Source organism: Neovison vison, chromosome 11, assembly GCF_020171115.1.
Source record: "Neovison vison isolate M4711 chromosome 11, ASM_NN_V1, whole genome shotgun sequence".
Taxonomy (NCBI): Eukaryota; Metazoa; Chordata; class Mammalia; order Carnivora; family Mustelidae; genus Neogale; species Neogale vison.
Genome location: NC_058101.1, coordinates 71,335,643 through 71,355,892, shown reverse-complemented (window position 1 = coordinate 71,355,892; position 20,250 = coordinate 71,335,643). Strand labels below are relative to the sequence as shown.

Sequence of the window (20,250 nt, the reverse complement as noted above, 5' to 3'; positions counted from 1 at the left end):
AGCAAAGAACCCAACAACTTAAAACTACACAAGGTGAAATTCTTAGTGTGTGTGTTTACACTCATTTCTTCCCGATTGTCGCTGAGAGCCTGGGAAGCTGGATAAAGGGCTGCCCAAGAACAGGGAGGCAGGCTTCCTCTCCATTTCCTGCTTTGATCGTCCCAGAATGAAATTATAACAAGGTACATGGAACTGTCTGACTGTGTGGGACGTAAAAATCATGCGTGATCTACTCCCAAAGAAATAAGGAATAGTCCTTCAATTTCACTTAGATTTAAAAAATACAGGACCTGACAACTGGTCACTCCAGACAGTTACTGAAACCAAACATTTTTCTTTTCTTTTCCTTTTTCTTCTCTTCTTTCCTCCCCTTCCTTTCTTTCCTTCCTTCTTTCTAAGGAACTTCTGTCTGCTCCTGCGGGCAAGTCTGTCTTGTGTATGCACTATTTCCACTTGGTGCTTGTTGTCACCAAGGTGAGGGCTGCCCAGTGGGTTCAGGATACTGTCACTGCCGCTATTGCTGATTTGGCAGAGGGGATGGAGGATTCTTTGAAAATACAAAATCTGGACCCCATATGAAACCTGACAGATGCTTTCAGCTTCCCAAGCACTTTCAGTAGCTCATTTGATCCTCACAATGAAGATGTCAGGTGGCTGGGGGGAACCACTCTCCTTTTCAGAAGGAAAATAGTCCCAAGAGTCATGGTCACACATTTAAGAGCTAGCATGGGGGCGCCTGGGTGGCTCAGTGGGTTAAAGCCTCAGCTTTCAGCTCAGGTCATGATCCCAGGGTCCTGGGATCAAGCCCTGCATCAGGCTCTCTGCTCAGTGGGGAGCCTCCTTCCTCTCTCTCTGCCTGCCTCTCTGCCTACTGGTGATCTTTGTCAAATAAATAAATAAAATCTTTAAAAAATTAAAAATAAAAACTTAAAAAAAAAAAAAAAGAGCTAGCATGGCTGGGTCTCCTTCCATTCTAGAAATCCCTTGAGGATAGGAACCACCAAGAATATTTAAGCTCTCTTACTATGAGTATAATTTATAATGAAAGACAAATACATAATTTCTTATCAAACTCTTTCTCTCTGCCACAAACAATCTCAAACAGCAACAAATATTCTCTGTGACATTTACATTCTATTTGAAGAGCATCTCCAAGGCCCTTTCAGAGATGACTAGGCCAATGACTAAAAAACCTTTCTGAAAATACTCTCGCTCCCTCTGTTTAAGCATTAGGGAACCTTTAAGACAACGTTCAAGCTGGTAAATATGAATAAGGAAAAGAAAGTGCTGAGCTAAGGACGTTAAAAATCTGTGTGCTCTTCTAAACTTTAAAAATGTCCGTTATTCTCCCTCTCCCACACCCCCTGCTTGTGTTCTCTCTCTTGCTCTTGCTCTCGCTCTCTGTCAATAAAAAAATCTTAAAATGTGGGTTAGAAGCATAAGAGAAATAGAAAACTGCAAGAGGCTTTTAAAAGCACACATGCTAAAGTTTAGTACAGCTGTGACATCCAACTGTATACAGTCCCAGTAACAAACTGAAATGTCCACAAAAGGCAAAAAAGCAAGGAGCTGTCCTCTGCAGCCCAAAGTTTCTATTGGCACTAAGGAAGGGGAGACAGATCAAAACACATTCTAGATATTTCTCTACCCAGGGTACAAGTGAAGTTATTTAAGCTGTGAAAAAGTCCTAGGGTGTTGGCATCCCTGAAGTTGGCATCATAAGGACAAAATTAGCAGGACCCCAAAACAGAACAGCCCATACGTTTATGAATCTTTTCAAAAACAAAACGACATGAGGCCTTTATGAAATCTGCCATGAAGATGGGGTTGTCAAAAGAGGGGGAAACTGGCTCTCACCGAGGAGGGTGCAAGGAAGAAGGGGAAAGTGGGCTCTCAGATACACAAAGAACAGACAAATGGTTGAAGTCACAGAGCAGATGGCACCCCGTCTTCAAGATCCCAGGTTACACTGGGGTGATAACCTCAGGCCAGGACTGAGAGACAAGAGGTGACCCAGCTGAAACACAGAGAACAGGAAGAAAGAGGAGTTTACAGTTCTTAGATTCTGAGGATTAGCTTCTGGCAGTTAAGCGAGGTGGGGAGGCAGGCTCTGTAATGATTAGCCAGGCCATCTGCTTAGAACTGCACAAACATGGTCTGATAGCAGACCTGAAGGGGGCAAAAGAGAAATGTCAACTCACTGTTCTGTATTTAGACTCCATTTCTCTCTGCCCTTGCCCACAGAGGAGGAGAAACGATAAGGGAGAAACAGGGGAGTTACCTGTTAAAGCTGTGAGCTCTACATTACAGAGCTTCCCAGGGAGGGCTGCCTGCAAAGGGCATCTAGAAGGAAGGGAAAAGCCAGCTCCCTCCCTCCCTAGGCCCTTCCCTCTCCCCCTACACACACACACACACACACACACACACACACACACACCCGCCACCCCCAGGGTCCTCCCCACCATAACAAACTGAGAATTGTAGTTGAACCGTCCCACATCTGGGTATCAAGATAAGAGTAAAAGAAGCAAGAGCATTTTTATCACTGTATTCAAGGACACTGATGTATTACCATTGTTTAAACAATATACAGCCACAGAATTACTTAAAGATGGATATGATTTCTTACAATGCATAGTAATCCTGGTAAAAGCAACAGCAATTAAATTTCTGACAACTGCATTGGTGGGAAATTCAGCACTGAGAAAGGTAAGACTGTAGGGTATGAGCTCTTCCTTTATTTGATTCACAATCCACTTTAAGCAGCTAATGAAGTGGCAGAGCCTCCGCTCTAGAAAAATACACACTCCTAATGGATTCCGTAAGTCTTATGGACGATTTCAGGCCATTCGAGGACCTCCTCAAATCCCCACCAGCTTAAGTATTTCTAAAAGGAAAAAAGGTCTGAGAAGTATGATCCTACTGAAAACTCAATATTTTTATACCCACAGAGAAAAGCAGATACCAAGTAGAGAAAATTATAACATTTGACATAAATTACATTACTCAAAAATCAAGACTGTATGTCAAGTTTACATTTTACCTCCTTGGCGGCCATACATTCTTTGAGATTGATCTTATTAGTGATATGCATGGATACTGGTTTTCTCTGCGGAATATTCATACAAACAGGCCTTGCCCTTGTCTGTCCTTCACCCAGAGGGCCAATGCTTCTTAACTGGAATGGCTCCACACTATGGTCCCAAAGACAGCTTGCCAGAAAACTGGAAATGGGAAAAGTTTGGAAACCCTTTTAGGAAAATCCAGAGATGGTGTATGGATTTCCACCCTGGTGTACAGGAGTCATGTAGTCGCTGTCAGCCATGTAGTCACGACAACCGCTAGTCAGTGACATCACAGCCCAGGAAAAGGGGCAGCCTTGCTCCTCCTGCTCCCTTCATTTCCACACTCAAGCCTGCCTTTCTAAGACTGGGGCTCACTTTGCTCCAGCTCCTTTAGCCTTCCAAGTGCTTCCTCCTCTCTCCTTTTTAATCTTCCTTCTCCCTTTCCAAATTCAATCAAACTCAAGTACAAATCCAAGCTGTTAGTAGCAAGGTCTCCTCAAGGATCTTACTTCTTAAAGCATTCGGTTTCTTCATCTATAATAGAAGGAACATCTAACCTACAGGGTTGTTCTGAAAATCAAATTTGTGACATACGATGAGTCTAAGCAGAATGCCTGAACCACAGAAGGATTTCAGCAAATGTTAGCTCCTCTGCCTTTATACTTTATGATATTTGTAAAATTAATTTAAAAAATATATAATCAAGTGTTAATTTAAAAACATGACCAGGGGCACCTGGGTGGCTCAGTGGGTTAGGCCTCTGCCTTCGGCTCAGGTCATGATCTCAGGGTCCTGGGATCGAGTCCCGCATCGGGCTCTCTGCTCAGCAGGGAGCCTGCTTCCTCCTCTCTCTCTCTGCCTGCCTCTCTACCTACTTGTAATCTCTGTCAGATAAATAAATAAAATCTTTAAAAAAAAAATATGACCAAAAAACTCAGAGCATTTCTCCTAAGATCAGGGATCTTAGGAGAGATGTCAGGGCAGGGATGTCAACTATCACCACTGCTATTCAACGTAATACTAGAAGTCCTAGCCTCAACAATCAGACAACAAAAAGAAATTAAAGGTATCCAGATCAGCAAAGAAGAAGTCAAACTCTCACTCTTTGCAGATGATATGATTCATTAAGAATCCACTCCAAAACTGCTAGAACTTGTACAGGAAATCAGTGAAGTGTCAGGATATAAAATCAATGCACAGAAATCAGTTTCATTTCTTTACACCAACAACACAACAAAAAAAAGAGAAATTAAGGAGTCGATCCCATTTATAGTTGTATCCAAAACCATGAGATACCTAGGAATAAACCTAACCAAAGAGACAAAGAATCTATACACAGAAAACTACAGAGTACTCACGAGAGAAATTGAGGACGACACAAAGAAATGGAAAAAAGTTCCATGCTCATGGGTTAGTAGAACAAATATTGCAAAAATGTCTATGCTCCTAGAGTAATCTACACATTTAATGCAATCCCTATCAAAATACTATCAACTTTTTTCAAAGAAATGGAACAAATAATCCTAAAATTTGTATGGAAGCAGAAAAGACCCTGAATAGTCAGAAGAATACTGAAAAAGAAAACCAAAGCTGATGGTATCCCAATTTTGGACATCAAGCTCTATTACAGAGCTGTAATCATCAAGACAGTAGATACAGGCACAAAAACAGACACATAGATCAATGCAACAGAATAGAAAGCCCAGAAATAGACCCTCAACTCATAGAGACGAAAGCAGGAAAGAATGTCCAGTGGAAAAAAGACAGTTTCTTGAACAAATGGGAAAACTGGACAACCACATGCAGAAGAATGAAACTAGACCATTTCCCTAAACCATACACAAAAATAGACTCAAAATGGAGAAAAGACCTCAATTTGAGACAGGAATCCATCAAAATCCTACAGAATACAAGCAGCAACCTCTGTGACCTTAGCTTTAGCAACTTCTTACTAGACACATCTCCAAAGGCAAGAGAAACAAAGGTCAAAATGAACTATTAGGACTTCAATAAGATAAAAAGCTTCTGCACAGCAAAGCAAACAATCAACAAAACCAAAAGACAACCGACAGAATGGGAGAAGATATTTGTAAATAACATCAGATAAAGGGCTAATATACAAAATCTATAAGGAATTTATCAAAGTCAACACCCAAAGAATAAACATCCAATCAAGAAATGGGCAGAAGACATGAACAGGCATTTATGCAAAGAAGACATCCAAATGGCCAATAGACACATGAAAGAGTGCTTAACATCACTCGGCATCAGGGAAGTACAAATCAAAACACAGTGAGATACCACCTCACACCAGTCAGAATGGCTAAAATTAACAAGTCAGAAAACGACAGGTGTTGGCAAGGATGCTGAGAAAGAAGAACCCTCCTACACTTTTGGTGGGAATGCAGGCTGGTGCAGCCACTCTGGAAAACAGCATGGAGGTTCCTCAAAAAGTTGAAAATAGAGCTACCCTATGACCCAGCAATCGCACTATTAGGTATTTATCCCAAAGATACAAATGTAGTGATCCGAAGGGCCACCTGCACAGCAATGTTTATAGCAGGAATGTCTACAATAGCTAAACTATGGGAAGAGTCTAGATGTCCACCAAGTGATGAACAGACAAAGATGTGGTATACATATATACAACGGATTATGCATCCATCAAAACTCTGAAATCTTGCCATGTGCAAGACATGGAAAGAACAAGAGGGTATTATGCTAAGCAAAATAAGTCAATCAGAGAAAGACAATTATATGATCTCACTGATAAGAGGAATTTCAGAAACAAGACAGAAGATCATAGGGGGAGGGAGGGAAAATGAAATAAGATGAAACCAGAGAAGGAGACAAACCATAAGAGACTCTTAATCTCAGGACACAAACTGAGGGTTTGTGGAATGGAGGAGGGTGGGAGGGATGGGGTGGCATTGGGGAGCGTATGTGCTATGGTAAGTGATGTGAACTGTGTAAGACTGATGAATCAGAGACCTGTACCCCTGAAACAAATAATACATTATATGTTAATACAGAAAAAAATATGGCCATAATAACAATGCTTTGAAATTTAGCTTTTAACCATATATATGAAATTTTATTCAAAGATGTTTTTAAAAACACTGTATTTTCTATTATTTACTATAGCAATAGATACGTAAATGTTATAAAATGCCAGTGGGGTGAGAGATAGTAAATGAATCAATGATTTCTTCTTTTTATGCTTTAACAAAAAAAGTCCAAATACAGGTCTGTTAAGTCTTGCTCAATTTCATTAAGGACTACCTTGGTTCCTCAGTTAACAGAGATTAAAAAGACTAATTGGTACTACTGAAATGGAAATAATTTTCCTTATTAAGAAATATTACACGCAGGTAATTTAGGAAAAAACTAAATGCGATCAATAAGCGTTCACTTTTTGTTGTTCAGAGTGTAAACACAGATGAGTCTGTAACTCTTAGAATGAGGTAGGTGAGAGGGGGTGTTTCACAGACCTCACCTCTTGGGCTAGACAGTTACCTGTCCAGCTTTGTGCTCCTAGGACCCACACGGAAAGTTAAGAGTTGATTCATCTAAATGCCAGTTCCTAGTCCAGATCTCCAGAGGAGTTAGAAGAACCTAAATGGAACTCTAGAATGGATCCCAGCTCTCTTGAAAGGACACATGAATAACCTAAGAGCAAAAGTGTGAAGGAAGATTGAAGAAAGCTAGATGCCGGGGGCAACTTTAGAACACTTTTAAAAATGAGTGGTCTTGGGGCGCCTGGGTGGCTCAGGTCATGATCCCAGAGTCCTTGGGATCGAGCCCTGCATCTGGCTCTCTGCTCAGCAGTGAGCCTGCTTCCCTCTATCTCTGCCTGCCTCTCTGCCTACTTGTGATCTCTCTCTCTCTCTGTTAAATAAATAAATAAAATATTTTTTTTAAAAAAATGAGTGGTCTATCCTCTCTGAGCTGTCTAGAACATACATCTGACAAGAAAGGAAAACAAAGAAATAGGGAAAGTGGGTGAAGACTTCTTCGTCATTCTCCGGTTTAACTATTAGAATCCATGTTTCCAAATTACAAACTCCTGACTGACTAATTAACCACTTATCCATATAGAGAGAAAAGGTAGCCCCTCTCTGCCTCCTATCCCAGTCTTCTCCTTAGAAGTCCCACTTGTCGAAGTCAGAATCATTTGCGCACAGAGAGAGGTGAGGAAAGAGGGACGGAGGAAAGAGAGACGGAGGAAAGAGGCAGGACAGTGGGAGAGAGTACTAGGTTTCCTGACAGTTTTCAAAAAGTGCCTGTCCTGGAAGGGAAGGGGGAAAAGGGAGGTATACAGAAAGAACTTAAAGTTGTTGATCAAAAATCACATTTAAAAAAAAAATTTCCATCTTCCAAAAGCCTGAATAGGACTTTGCTTTTTTAAGCTGCCTAAATATCAGTCATCCATTTGCTTTGACAGCGCCCTTTGAAAAAGGCAATGTCTCTGTAAACTGCGGACTTTTCCCGGGGCTCACACACTGGTGTGAATTAGTTAGGGGTCAGCTGCTTCCTCACACCTCCCCTAGATCCTCCTCATACCTCCCCTAGATCCTCTGCAAGGGTAGAACAAGGATGGGCCATCATCTGTGAATGGCTCTTTATGCTTCCTGTACTTTACATATCTGAGCTTATATAGAATCTTCACAACAGGCACCTAAGGATTATTCAGCCATTTTACATCAAGAAATCAAGCTCAGAAAGGAAGAGAAACTTCCTAAATGCTATCTCTTAGTCACAGATGGGGCTGGGATGTGAACCCCAAGGTCTGCTTACCAAGGGATGGACTGGAAAAGACCAGAGCCCTGTGACGCAGGTAGTGACCATGAAGTTGTGCAAAAAGCAATCCTGGTGGTTTTCCAATTTTCCTGTGGCATTCTCTACACTCTGCTGTGCCCTGGAGCACACATGGGCTTTGGCCTCTGACACCCAGAACTCAAGGTGGTACCTATCAGAGCTATTGGCATAAGCTACCCAGTTCGGAATGACAAAGTCCTGATTTGTACACAACTACAAAACAGGCTTTGTGTAGGCTTTTGTGCAGGTGTGGGAACCACCCCACAATTGAGAACCTGATCACTTCATAAGGTGGGATCCCCATGTGTGACGGCAAAGCAGAATGTATACTTATGAAGGAAACTCTGGAGTAAATATTCCCGTCTCTCCTTTTTAAAAAAAATTATTTATTTATTTAAGTAATCTCTACCCGCAGTGTAGAACTCGAACTCACACCCGATGATCAAGAGTCAAACACTCTTCTGACCAAGCCAGCCAGGCGCCCCCACCACCCCTTACTTTTTGAGACCAGTTTACAGAAACCCGAAGATGTCAAAAGCCATCTCAAATCCTACACAAATTATATGCATTCACCTTTCAGCTTCTTTGTAGAATAAGGTAAAGTCTCAAGACAAATTGGAATGGGTGATTAAAGCATTCTGCAGACAAAATTCTTTTAAAGTTCATCCTAACAAGCAGAGGGGGGAGAAATTCATGGAACAAGCAGGCAACACCTGCTTTTACCTAATCATGCTCCTTGCTAGTAATGCTTGTTTATTTGTATTATGAGCCAACTCCATACACAGCTGTATTAGACGGTCCATCCCAATGCAGAATCACCAGCTGTAACATTAGACTTCATTAGGAACTAACATATAAATACAAATGCTTTTATATATAAATTAATCTACAAAGAAAAACTTTTATTGCTAAATGCAACTAGAGCCAACTTTGCTGATAACAGTACTTATGAATTAGCAACATGAAAGCATTTCCCCTAAAAGCAGGCACCTGTTAACCAGTAAGAGCTTTAAGAGCATTGTTTTATTATTTCTCTCACCACTGGGAGTTCTTCATGCAGGGGAGGAAAAACTTTCCTTGACTCTCTTAGGATCCCTGGCTGGGTCTGAAAATTAAACTCACAAAGATAACAGGGGAAAAAAATACGAATTTTACTGAATTTGTACATGTACATGGAAGCCTTCACAGGAGATTAAAGAAAGAAAGAAGTGGCCACAGCAGGAAGCTTTTATACCTTTTAGTCAAAGAAACTATGCTTTGTGAAAGACTGACAGAACATGAGGGTTTGGGCTAGGAGTAATCCAACTAGAGCTAGACAGTCCTCATCGTCCTTAACTAGGAAGGTAAGGGTTATTTTAACAAGGTTTATTTACAAATTCCTCTGGTGCTTCTCTGGGCTAATAGGAGTCTGTCTCCAAGAAAAGAGGAATTTATTTCCTGTCTTAAAGTGAAAGTGAGAGCTTTTTCCGTGTTTGTTGTTTCTTAATTGCTTTCAGCTCTAAATAATTTCTGTGTCAAAGAGACATGTTTTTAGGGGATAGCCTGGTTTTCTTCATCAGTAAGCAAATGGGGTATTTCTCTAGTTACAAAGGTCTCCCTGTGATTAAAAAATCCAATTCCTGGGCAGTCCAGTGCTGAATCTCCAAAGGAAACAATCTGAGAACCTTAGTCTTCACTAGTATCATTATCTCCATGCATATGTTCTTACTTTTCCCAAATTTACTGATACAGGTTTGATCACTGGGTTATTAATGAATGGCTCAGCAAGAGAATCTTGCCTTTGCCTTCCTTGTATATCTTTATCAAGTTCAGCACTCATAACAGCTGGTACTTAAACACATTTCTGACAGAACTGCCTACAGCAGATATTACATTTTTGATTTCCATAATGAGAAATTGTCTTGATCTTTTGGTGACATCCTCTAACTTGAAGCATTTATGTACTAATTCACTTGGGATTCACAGAACTTCTGAAATTGCATGTAAATTTTGGGGGTGTTTTCATTTTTCCAGAGATAGCATCAACAGTTTAATATTTATTAGATTCTCAAGGAGAATAGTAAAGAAAGTAAGATTAGTCCACACCATTATAATTAGTTTTGTAAAGAAAAATAAATAAATACAAAATCTAATAGGCCTTTAACTTACTAGCCATGACCACGGCAAGTCATACCATCTTTCTGACACCTTATGTTCTTTTTGTAGAAAATGGAAATAATAATAGCAGCCACCTTATAATGGCACACAATGTAATTTGCTACTAAGGACAACTATACAAAAGAAATAAAATATACCTTAAAATATCAAAAAATTTTTAAAAAGAGAAATTACTTCACTTAGGAAAGAGAGCAGCTCAAAGAGAAGAGCCTTACATATGGGATAGCTATTATTTTGGGAAGCCTCTGACTCTTCTAGAAGGCACTGCTGAGTGGCTGAAAGTCTGGGTGTGCTTTTAACAGATTAACAGATTAATAGAATCAGTGATTGGGAAGACAAGGATAGGAATCAGTGCCACCAAAGAGGTAGAGAAACCAATGATGCTTCCCTCTCTTTGCTTTGGGATCTGTAAAACCTACAACCTAATCACAAGTGTGAGTCTTAAGTAGGCAAAAATCACCGTGGTTAGAGCTCAGTTTTGAAATATATCAATACCTAAAACTAACGTGATTTAGGTTTGCAACTGCAAGAAAAAAATTCTCTCATATCAATCATCTGTTACTTCAGATTACTTCTACAAAGCAGAAGTACAATGTCCAGCACATAATCAAAAGTAGCCAGGCATACAGGAAAACATAACAGCATGAATGAAAACTGGAGGAACAAGAGATAACACAACAAATCCACGTAGGCCTTGGGATATGGGAGAGAACAGAGACTGTAAAATAACTATGCTAGCCATGCTCAAGACAGATTTTTTTTTTTAAGATTTATTTGTTTTAGAGAGAGAGAGAGAGAGCAGGGAAAGGAGCAGAAGGAGAGGGAGAGACTCTCAAGCAGAATCCCCACTGAGCGCAGAGCTCAATGAAGGGCTTGATTTCACAACCCTAAGATCATGACCTGAGCCAAAACCAAGTCAGACACTCAACTAACTGAGCCACCCAGGTGCCCCCAAGATAGTTTTTTTTTAATATTAAGAGTTTTTATAGATAACTGGAATTTATAAAAATGAGCCAAATGGGAATTTTCAAATTTAAAAAGTAATTCAGAACAGGTAGGCTTAACAGACTATATACAGTTAAAGAGATGGTAAATTAAAACATATACCAAAAGAAAGTAACCAAGATGAAGCAAGTAAAAATCAGAAAGTAACCGACATAAAAGATACAATGAAAAGATCTAATATACACATAATGGGTATGCCATATAGATGATAAAAAGGATTTAAAGAGACAGTGGATGAGAAGTCTACAAAACTAATGAAATAAGTGCTACTACATGAAGCAGGACTTTTAAAAATCCACAAACAGCTGGATCATAATAAAACTGCAGAAACCCAGAGGGTGGCAGGAGGAGGGGGGGAGAGTGGGGAACAGGGTACCTAGGTGATGGACATTAAAAAAGGCAGGTGATATGATAAGCACTGGGTGTTATATGCAACTAATGAATCACTAAACTCTACCTCTGAAACTAATAATATACTAGATGTTGATTGAGTTTAAGTAAAATAAATTTTTTAAAAACTGCAGAAAGCCAAAATCAAAGAGAAAAACTTAAAGGCAGCTAGAGAAAAAGGCATGTTATCTACAAAGGAATATTAATTCAGAGTGACAATTTACTCCTCAAAAAAAAAAAAAAAAGAAAAAAAGGAAATCATTAGACAATAGAACAATATCTTAACCATACTTACAAAAAAATTAACTGCCAATCATTCAAACAACAATATCCTTCAAGAATGAAAGGAGAATGAATACATTTTCAAACATAAAAAACAAAATTCTTCAGCAACAGGCTCTCACTAAGGGAAACAGAAAAGGTTTTTGTTTTTTTTTCCAGACAACAGAAAAATGATTCCAAAAAAAGCACAGAAATGAAAGAAGAAAGTATAACAAAAACTATAAACATATGTGGAAATGTAACTGAATATAGACTTAAAAATAGTAGTAATTATATGTTTTCATATTAAAATATATAAGAATTAAAATACACTAACACAATGGTATACAAGTTGTGAGTGAGGGGCTGGTAAGTGGAGTTAAAGTATTCCAACATCCTTTTTTTTTTTTTTTTTTAATTTATTTATTAGACAGAGAAATCACAAGTAGACGGAGAGGCAGGCAGAGAGAGAGAGGGAAGCAGGCTCCCCGCTGAGCAGAGAGCCCGATACGGGCCTCGATCCCAGGACCCTGAGATCATGACCTGAGCCGAAGGCAGCGGCTTAACCCACTGAGCCACCCAGGTGCCCTATTCCAACATCCTTATGTTATCTGAGAAAAAATTAAAAGTACCAGTTTTAAAAAATTAAATAAAATGAAAGTACCAATGAACAATATACTTTGTAAATTAGGGAATGCATTATAATCTCCAGAGTAACCACTAAAAGAATAGTGAAATGAATATAAAATTTCTAGCTAATAAAAGGCTTGAAAATGTAATCACTAAAAAAAATCCCATAGCCTACCAAAAGGTAAGAAAAACTAAAAATAGAGCAGAGAAAGCACTTAATAAGATAGTACAGTTAAGCCAAAGTCATATGTACACTGACTAAATAATCAAATTAGGAGACAAAAATTTAAGCTGGATTAGGGGAAAAAAAAACCTGTGTTATTTATAAAAGACACCTAAAATATCACTGTACATCCTACAGATATCAAAAATGAGAATATTATAAAAATGAGATTATTAACAAATTTATGCCAAAATATTTGAAAATCTAGATGAAAAAGATAAATCTAAGAAACAGCTTATAAAACTGACAATAAAAGAAAATTTTAAATTATGTGAATAGTTGTCATACCATTCAACAAACCCACGAATAAAAGTTCAAGGCTAGACTTCTTCACCAGTGAATTTTGCCAAATATGTCAAGATGAAATAATATTGCTATCACACAAACTCTTCTAGAAAATTAAACATAGTGAGCTCTCTCCAACTTACCTTTTTTTTAAAGATTTATTTATTTATTTGGGAGAGAGAAGAGCACAGGGGGAAGGGCATAGGGAGACAGAGAGAGTCTCAAGCTGACTCTGTTAAGTGTGAAGCCCCAGGAAGGGCTGGATCTCACTACTAGGGGTGACGACCTGAGCTGAAACCAAGAGTCAGATAGATGCTTAACCAACTGCGCCACCTAGGTGCCCCTCTCCAACTTGAATTTTTAAGGCCAGTATAATCTTGATACCACATTTTAGAACAATGTTATGAAAAAGAAAAAGTACAATCCAATCCTACTAATTTATAAGGATGCAAATTTCTTAAATAAGAGATTGGCCAAGTGGGGGAGCCTGGATATAAGGTCAATATAAAAAATAACAACAATGTCTAGAAGTCAACAAAGAAATGATTAGAAAATAAAATTTTAGAGAGAATTTTTTTTTTAAGTAAGCTCCACAGACAGCATGGAGCCCAACATGGAGCTTGAACTCACACCCCTGAGATCAAGACCTGAGCTAAGATCAAGAATCAGAAGCCCAACCAACTGAGCTGCCCAGGAATCCTAGAAACTTGTTTTCTTTTTTGAAGGATTTTATTTATTTATTTGAAAGAGAGTGGGGGAAGGAACAGAGGGAGAGGGACAAGCAGACTGGGCACTGAGCACAGAGCCTAACTCAGGGCTGGATCCCATGACAATGAAATCATGACCTGAGCTGAAACTAAGAGTTGATGCTCAACCGACTGAGCTACCCAGACACCCCCAGACACCCTAGAAAATGAAATTTTAAAAAGATAAAATATACAGTAGAGTGAAAAAGTACAAAATATCTAGGAATAAATCTAATAAAATATGTGTAAACCCTCTCACAGAGAACTATGAAACATCATTAGGAGAAATTTTAACAGATCTAAACAGAGGAACATACCATGTTTATGGACCAGAAGACTTTTGATACTATAAAGATACCAGTTTTCTCCAAATTTATTTATAGACTCAATGCAATTGCAATCAAAATCCCAACAGTTTAAGTTTTTATTGCTGCTGTGGTTTGTTTCAGTGGAACTTTAATACTTTGATTCTAAAATGCTGTGTAAATGTAAAAGACAAAGATAGCTGAGAAACTCTTAACAAAAAAAAAAAAAAAGATAAGAATACTTGATCAATTTGGGGCACCTGGGTGGCTCAGTGGGTTAAACCCTCTGCCTTCGGCTCAGATCATGGTCTCAGGGTCCTGGGATCGAGTTCCGCATCAGGCTCTCTGCTCAGCGGGGAGCCTGCTTCCTCCTCTCTCCCTGCCTGCCTCTCTGCCTACCTGTGATCTCTGTCTGTCAAATAAATAAATAAAATCTTTTTAAAAAAAATAAATGCTGGATTAAATGAATGTAAACTCTTACTATAAAACTACAGTGTGGTCCTGGAGCAAGAATATTTTAATAAATAAAAGAAAGTTTCTAGAGTCCTCAAACAAGCCAACAGTCATATATCTGGTCACTTGACTTATGACCAAGGTAGCCCTACAGAATAGTAACAACAGATTTACCAATATTCATGCTGGGACAACTGGATGTCCACACAAATTTTTTAAAAATAAAACTTGACCCCTATCTCACACAATATGCAAAAATTAATTCCCAGTTAACCAGTTAACTGTAAATATAAATTTAGATGTTAAAACTGAAAAGTTCCCAGAAGATAACATTTACCTCAATCTAGAAAAAGACTTCTTGAACAGAACATAGTAAAACACCAACCATAAAGAAAATGGAACCTTTAGGGGCACCTGGGTGGCTCAGTGGGTTAAAGCCTCTGCCTTTGGCTCAGGTCATGATCCCAGAGTCCTGGGATCGAGCGCCACATCGGGCTCTCTGCTTAGCGGGGAGCCTGCTTCCCTTCCTCTCTCTCTGCCAGCCTCTCTGCCTACTTGTGATCTCTGTCTGTCAAATAAATAAATAAATAAAATCTTTAAAAAAAAAAAAAAAGGAAATGGAACCTTTAAAGAATTTGGACATTAAGCGAGAAATCACTCTCTCCTTAAGAGAGTGAATAGGCAGGCAAGCAACAGAATGACAATTTTGCCATTCGTAGAACCAACTATGAACTCATCACCAGAATATATTTTTAAAAATACTGATAATCAGTAAGAAAAAGACAAACGACCCAACTGAAAAGTGGGCAAAAGACTCAATCATGTCAGAATATTTCAGATGACCAATTAAGATGAAAAGGTGCTCAACCTCATTAGTTAGGAAAAAGCAAATGAACTCCACAAGGTGATATTTCTATAAAACCATGCGAATGGTAAAAATTACAAAGACTGATGACATTGTTAAGAATATTGTTAAAGATATGGAGTAAGGGAAATTCCCAAATACTCCCTGCTGTTGGGAGTATACTGGTACAACCACTCTGGAAAACAGTTTAGTATAATCTGCTGGAGTTGATGATACACATAACCTATGAGCTAGTAATTCCTCTCCTGGGTACAGACCAAATAGAATTGTATGCCCACAGGCACCAGAAACACACACAATAAAGATCATAGCTACCTTGCCTTTAATGCCCCCAAACAAATCATTCAAAGATCCACCAATAATACAATGGATAAATATGAACAAATGACTGTGGTATACTCATGTAACAGTATTCCATACAGCACAGAAAAATAAACTAGAGCCATAGGCAACAACATTCATAAATAGCACAACTGCAATGCTGAGCAAAGAATCCAAACACATGAATGCATACTCTGATTACATTCATTCCTCGTTCAAAAAACAGGCAAAACCAAAACATGTGTTTAGAGATACGTTGTCAAAAACAAAAAACGATATAGAAAAGTAGCAAACTGTTAACAAAAAAACTTCCTTCAGTTCTCAGCTCAAGTGTCACTTCTTCAGGGAAATGTTCCTTGCCCCCATGCCCTCCCCCTTTCTCCAAGTAGGGTAACCAACACATGTTCCTCTCTTTTTTGATCAGGACCAGTCATTCTCAGTTTGTTCCCACCTCCCAGATCCATCCCTCAGAGGCTGATCCCTAGGGACTAGATCACCAGAACATCCTGTATAGCTGGCTTTCTTGGGTGCCACAGATCAAAGACAGTGGCAGAAGCTAACACCGTATGAGAAGAGAAGTCAGGCATGTCCTCTCCACTTCCTTTTTGCTGTGCTCTGTGTTTCTTTCTAGCACATTCTGCATCTTAGGAAGCCCAAAAACCTCCTGCCTGGGTTCAGCACACAAGGCTTCCAGTAACATCATTCCTGCCACCTGGGCGGGTTGGGGGTGGGGTAGGGTTGGGGGGTTGGGAGTGGGTAACAGTGCCCCCCGCACTGGGCCTTTCTCTGATTCTGGTAACCCTGCCTCCATCTTTCTAAGTTGTCTTTTCACCTATTCTCTTCATTTGGACTAGGTTTGGTTCCATTTTCTGCTGGGACCCTGTGGAGTAGCAAATATATATTAATTTATATTAATATATGTGATTATTTTATCAACACTTGTCCTCTCCACAAGGCTGTGAGCTTCACAACACTGGCGCTTCAGACACTGCCAATAAATATTTGTTAAATGATTTAGTAAGTTGATGAACACATGAAGGAACTCACGTTAGGATCGAAATATGCTATACATAGTTCAAGGATTTCTAAAATGTTCCTGCTACATTTAAGGCACCAATCTATCTGAGCAGACATTTTTCCTCCTGTAGTTAGAAAAAAGCCTTGGTTGGCAGGAATATTTTTACTTGTTATAATAATTTCAATCATTCTAGCAATGACTGCCATAGCTGTAAAAAGATGTAACTTTATCTTTCTGAAGTAAGTTATCAATAATGAGATTCCAGGTGGACTGTGGTTAGTTACAGTTCTGAGTCAGGAAGAACATAATAAAAATATTAACTAGGAAAAGAAGGCTCTGCATTTCTGAATTTTCCATAACCTACGGCATATGACTCTAGAAAAGAAATTCTTAGTAGTTATACAGTGTAGGACGGTTAACTCCAGGCAGGAAATGTTCTTTGTTAATACAATAAACTACCTACTTTACGTTGTTGTTTTAGGCTCAAAGGACAATCTGGGCTGATCCCAGTATGAGATATGCAAGCTACATACTACTGTATATAGTTAAACAACTTCTACAAAATGAACTGGAAAATTCTGATTCTACCCCACTAATCATAATTTCCAGAATAGGGTCTGGAGTTCAGCATTCTGCCTTCTCTTTTATGGCAGAAAAAAATGTAGAAAAATCATTAGGTATAGGCAATATGATATACAAGCAAAATCCTTTAAACTCACATATGCCATAAAATGTGTCACTTGAATTTTAATCTTGAGGAAACTAGTCTGTGAACTATAATCGTAACTAAATACATACCATATCAAAAATTTTTAGTTCATAGCACAACACTTTGAAAACAAAAATTTAGCTAGCAGGCAAGCTCCCAGAGGGTGATACATTTTGGACTCCTAAGAGGTCAAAGTTCATCTCTTTTCTGCAGTCTCTTTCCTAAACCTCTCCTATTTCTTCTGCTAACTTCATGGCGAAAAGTATCCCAGTTCTCTTTTTGCTAACCACCATGGAGAGGGGGAAGGTCCAATTTCTCCAATATGGTATGAGTTCAAGATTATTTGTAACCTCCGAAACAAGCAAACTAGTTAGTTAATAACGAAGGCTTTTCTAATATGGCACTACCTGGGATATGGGTCTGACTTTACAATCCCGAAACTATAGGGCAGGGGGTTTTAGTAGGAGTTACGTTGTTAATAATAACTTGTGAGGGGGTTCAGCTAAGTGATTGAGTTAAATACCGGTAATTCTTTTTACAACCAGATAACTTGCTTTATAATGTCGAATTAGGTACAACAACAACAAACACAAAAATCCTTTTTCATTCTCTTCGGTCATAACTAATACGCGAAATGACCACACCAGCCTCTTACTGATTGCTTCCCTGGAAACAAAAGAGCATTTTATACGTGATCCTGCCATGATCAGCAAAAAGGAGGCAGGAAAAATTAATCGTCCTCTACCCCTCTTGCCCATATACAAAGCGGCATTTTTAAGGGGGAATAGGCAGGGGTGGGGGCCTGGTAGGGAGGAGTACTGCATTCAATGCATAAAGGCTGCTCCCTCCCCCCCCAATCTCCATTCTCATCAACATCACCCACTTAGGGGCGTCCGGTACTCTAAGGGCCCCCTAGCCTGACAAGGTAAGAGAAGAATCACTCTCTCACAGACTGAAAAATCACGACTCCTGATGCCTTCCACGCACCCAAGTGAGTGGGCCGCCCTGCCCCAGGGGACCGGGCGGCGTCCCGGGTGCCCGCAGCCCAGGGCCGCGGGCGGCGCCGCAGCGTTCGGGGCCCCCTCCCGCACCGACTGGCCGCGGGTCCTTACCCGCGAGTCCGCCGCCGCCGCCTCCGTCGCCCGCGTGCCCCTTCCTCCGCTGCAGGATGAAGTAGGGGTTGGCCCTCTCGGTGATCCACAGCGCGTTAGCCAGCAGCACCTCTTCGGGGTTCACCCACATGTTCCCGGGCGCCGCGGGCGGACACACAATGAGGCCGCAGGTCGGGTCCTGCACACACCGGCGCGCACAGGCGCGCACTCCCGGGCACACGCGCGCCCTCTCGCCCGCTAGGTGCGGCGGCGGAGAGCGACTTCACCAGCCGGCCGCCCGGGCCACAACAAAGCCCCCGCGGGAGGCCGGGGAGGACGGCGAGGACGCGGGCGCGGCGAGCAGCATCCTCCCCGCGGCGGCGCCGCCCCCCGCGAGCCCGGGGCCGCAGACGCCCAAGCCAGCCGCCCCGCAGCCCGACTGCCGCCCGCGACGGCGCGAGGAGCGGGAGGAGGAGAAAGAGGAGCGGGAGGAGGAGGAGGAAGTGGCGGCGCTCAGTCCCGGGATCCGGGCCGGCGGCGGGCAGGGCTGCGGGCGACAGAAGCGCACACGGCCCCGCGACGAGGGCCGAGCTGGGCTGCGACGCGGCTGCTCTCGGAGCACCGAGCCGAGCTCCGGGCCGCCTCCGTCTCTGGCCGCTCCGCGCAGTCCAGGTCACCGCGCGCTAACACTCCGCGTCGGGGCCACGGGCACACGCAGCAAAGCCCAGCTCGCCCCTGGAAGGACGCTCCGGACGCGGCGAATGAATGACGCGAGCGCGGCTCACTGGGACCCGGCCCGGGTGACACCAGTTTCCGCGGACGCGGGGCCTCCGCGGGTCCCGAGCGCCGAGCCTAGACTCTGCGGCCGGCTTTGGGGCAACCTTCTGGGGACCGTGGGCCAAGCGCTCGGCCCCACGCCCATTTCAGCAAGGAGGACGCCGCCAGCCTCCGCGGGGGTGTGTGTATGTGTGTGAGTGTGCGCGCGCTGCGTGTTTATGGTTGACGGTCTGTAGGCTAGCGCCACCCCTCTTCCCAGGAAATTAGTGTTTCAAGGTTCCAGACTAGGAGCTAGATACCCGGTCGGAAGTGGACGCAGCCAATCGTTGGCCATGTTTTTGTTTCCTGCATCCCTAGGGCAAGTCATGCGCTAAACTTGTCACCGCCTATAACCCCTCCCCCTCTCCATTGCATTGTAATTAAAGTGGCACAGCTAAGTGCATTACATCACTTCTTTCCTTGACCTGTGGGGCATGAGCAATAGCGAAGTTGGAAGCAGCCCAAGAGCTTAGTCCAACTAATTCACACTACAGCTGTTCCTATATCAGGCATTTGGAGCTCTGAGGACCCGGCACAGCAGAATTCAGGGATTTATTCACACTTAATAGAAAAATTTTTTATAAATCATTGAAATCAGAGACACACGAAGGCCGGTTTTATCCCTGAACGGTTTTCGTTCCCCCAATCCTTAAAGCCTCTGGGGATCACAGCTGATCTACCTATATATCTGATGACCTTTTTTCACCTCTTTTTACACCTGGGAGATCGGCAGACAGCCAGATCAGCAGAAAGAGGCTCTACTTCCCAAATGATGAGAATTCACCAAGCTCTGCTTTGTTGTGGAAGCTGGACGTCCTAGAGATGTCTTCCTTTCCAAATAAGCAAAGCAAAAACATTCTCAAAGCAAATGAGACTTTGTGTGGACTGAAGCAATTTTGCTTCTGTAGCTCTCATTTGTACGGCTGAATTCCTTCAATAGCAAAGTAAATGCATCCCAGCCATTTTTTTTTTAAAGATTGTATTTATTAGCATGGAGGACATGGGGAGATAGAGAGGAGAAGGGAGTTGGGGGAAATTTGAAGGGGAGGTGAACCATGAGAGACTATGGACTCTGAAAAACAGCCTGAGGGT

The 20,250-nt window shown here is 41.4% G+C and overlaps 1 protein-coding gene across 1 annotated transcript in view; it reads right to left on the bottom strand.

Moving 5' to 3' along the window:
* The window catches only part of TBC1D9 (TBC1 domain family member 9), a 122,700-nt gene extending 103,445 nt beyond the window's left edge, over positions 1–19,255 (bottom strand). The window contains exon 1 of the mRNA XM_044268037.1: positions 18,364–19,255. Within this exon, the coding sequence (XP_044123972.1) occupies positions 18,364–18,493 (130 nt within the window). The 5' untranslated portion in view covers positions 18,494–19,255. The remainder of the gene's footprint in view (positions 1–18,363) is intronic.
* Between the last annotated feature and the right edge of the window lie 995 nt (positions 19,256–20,250).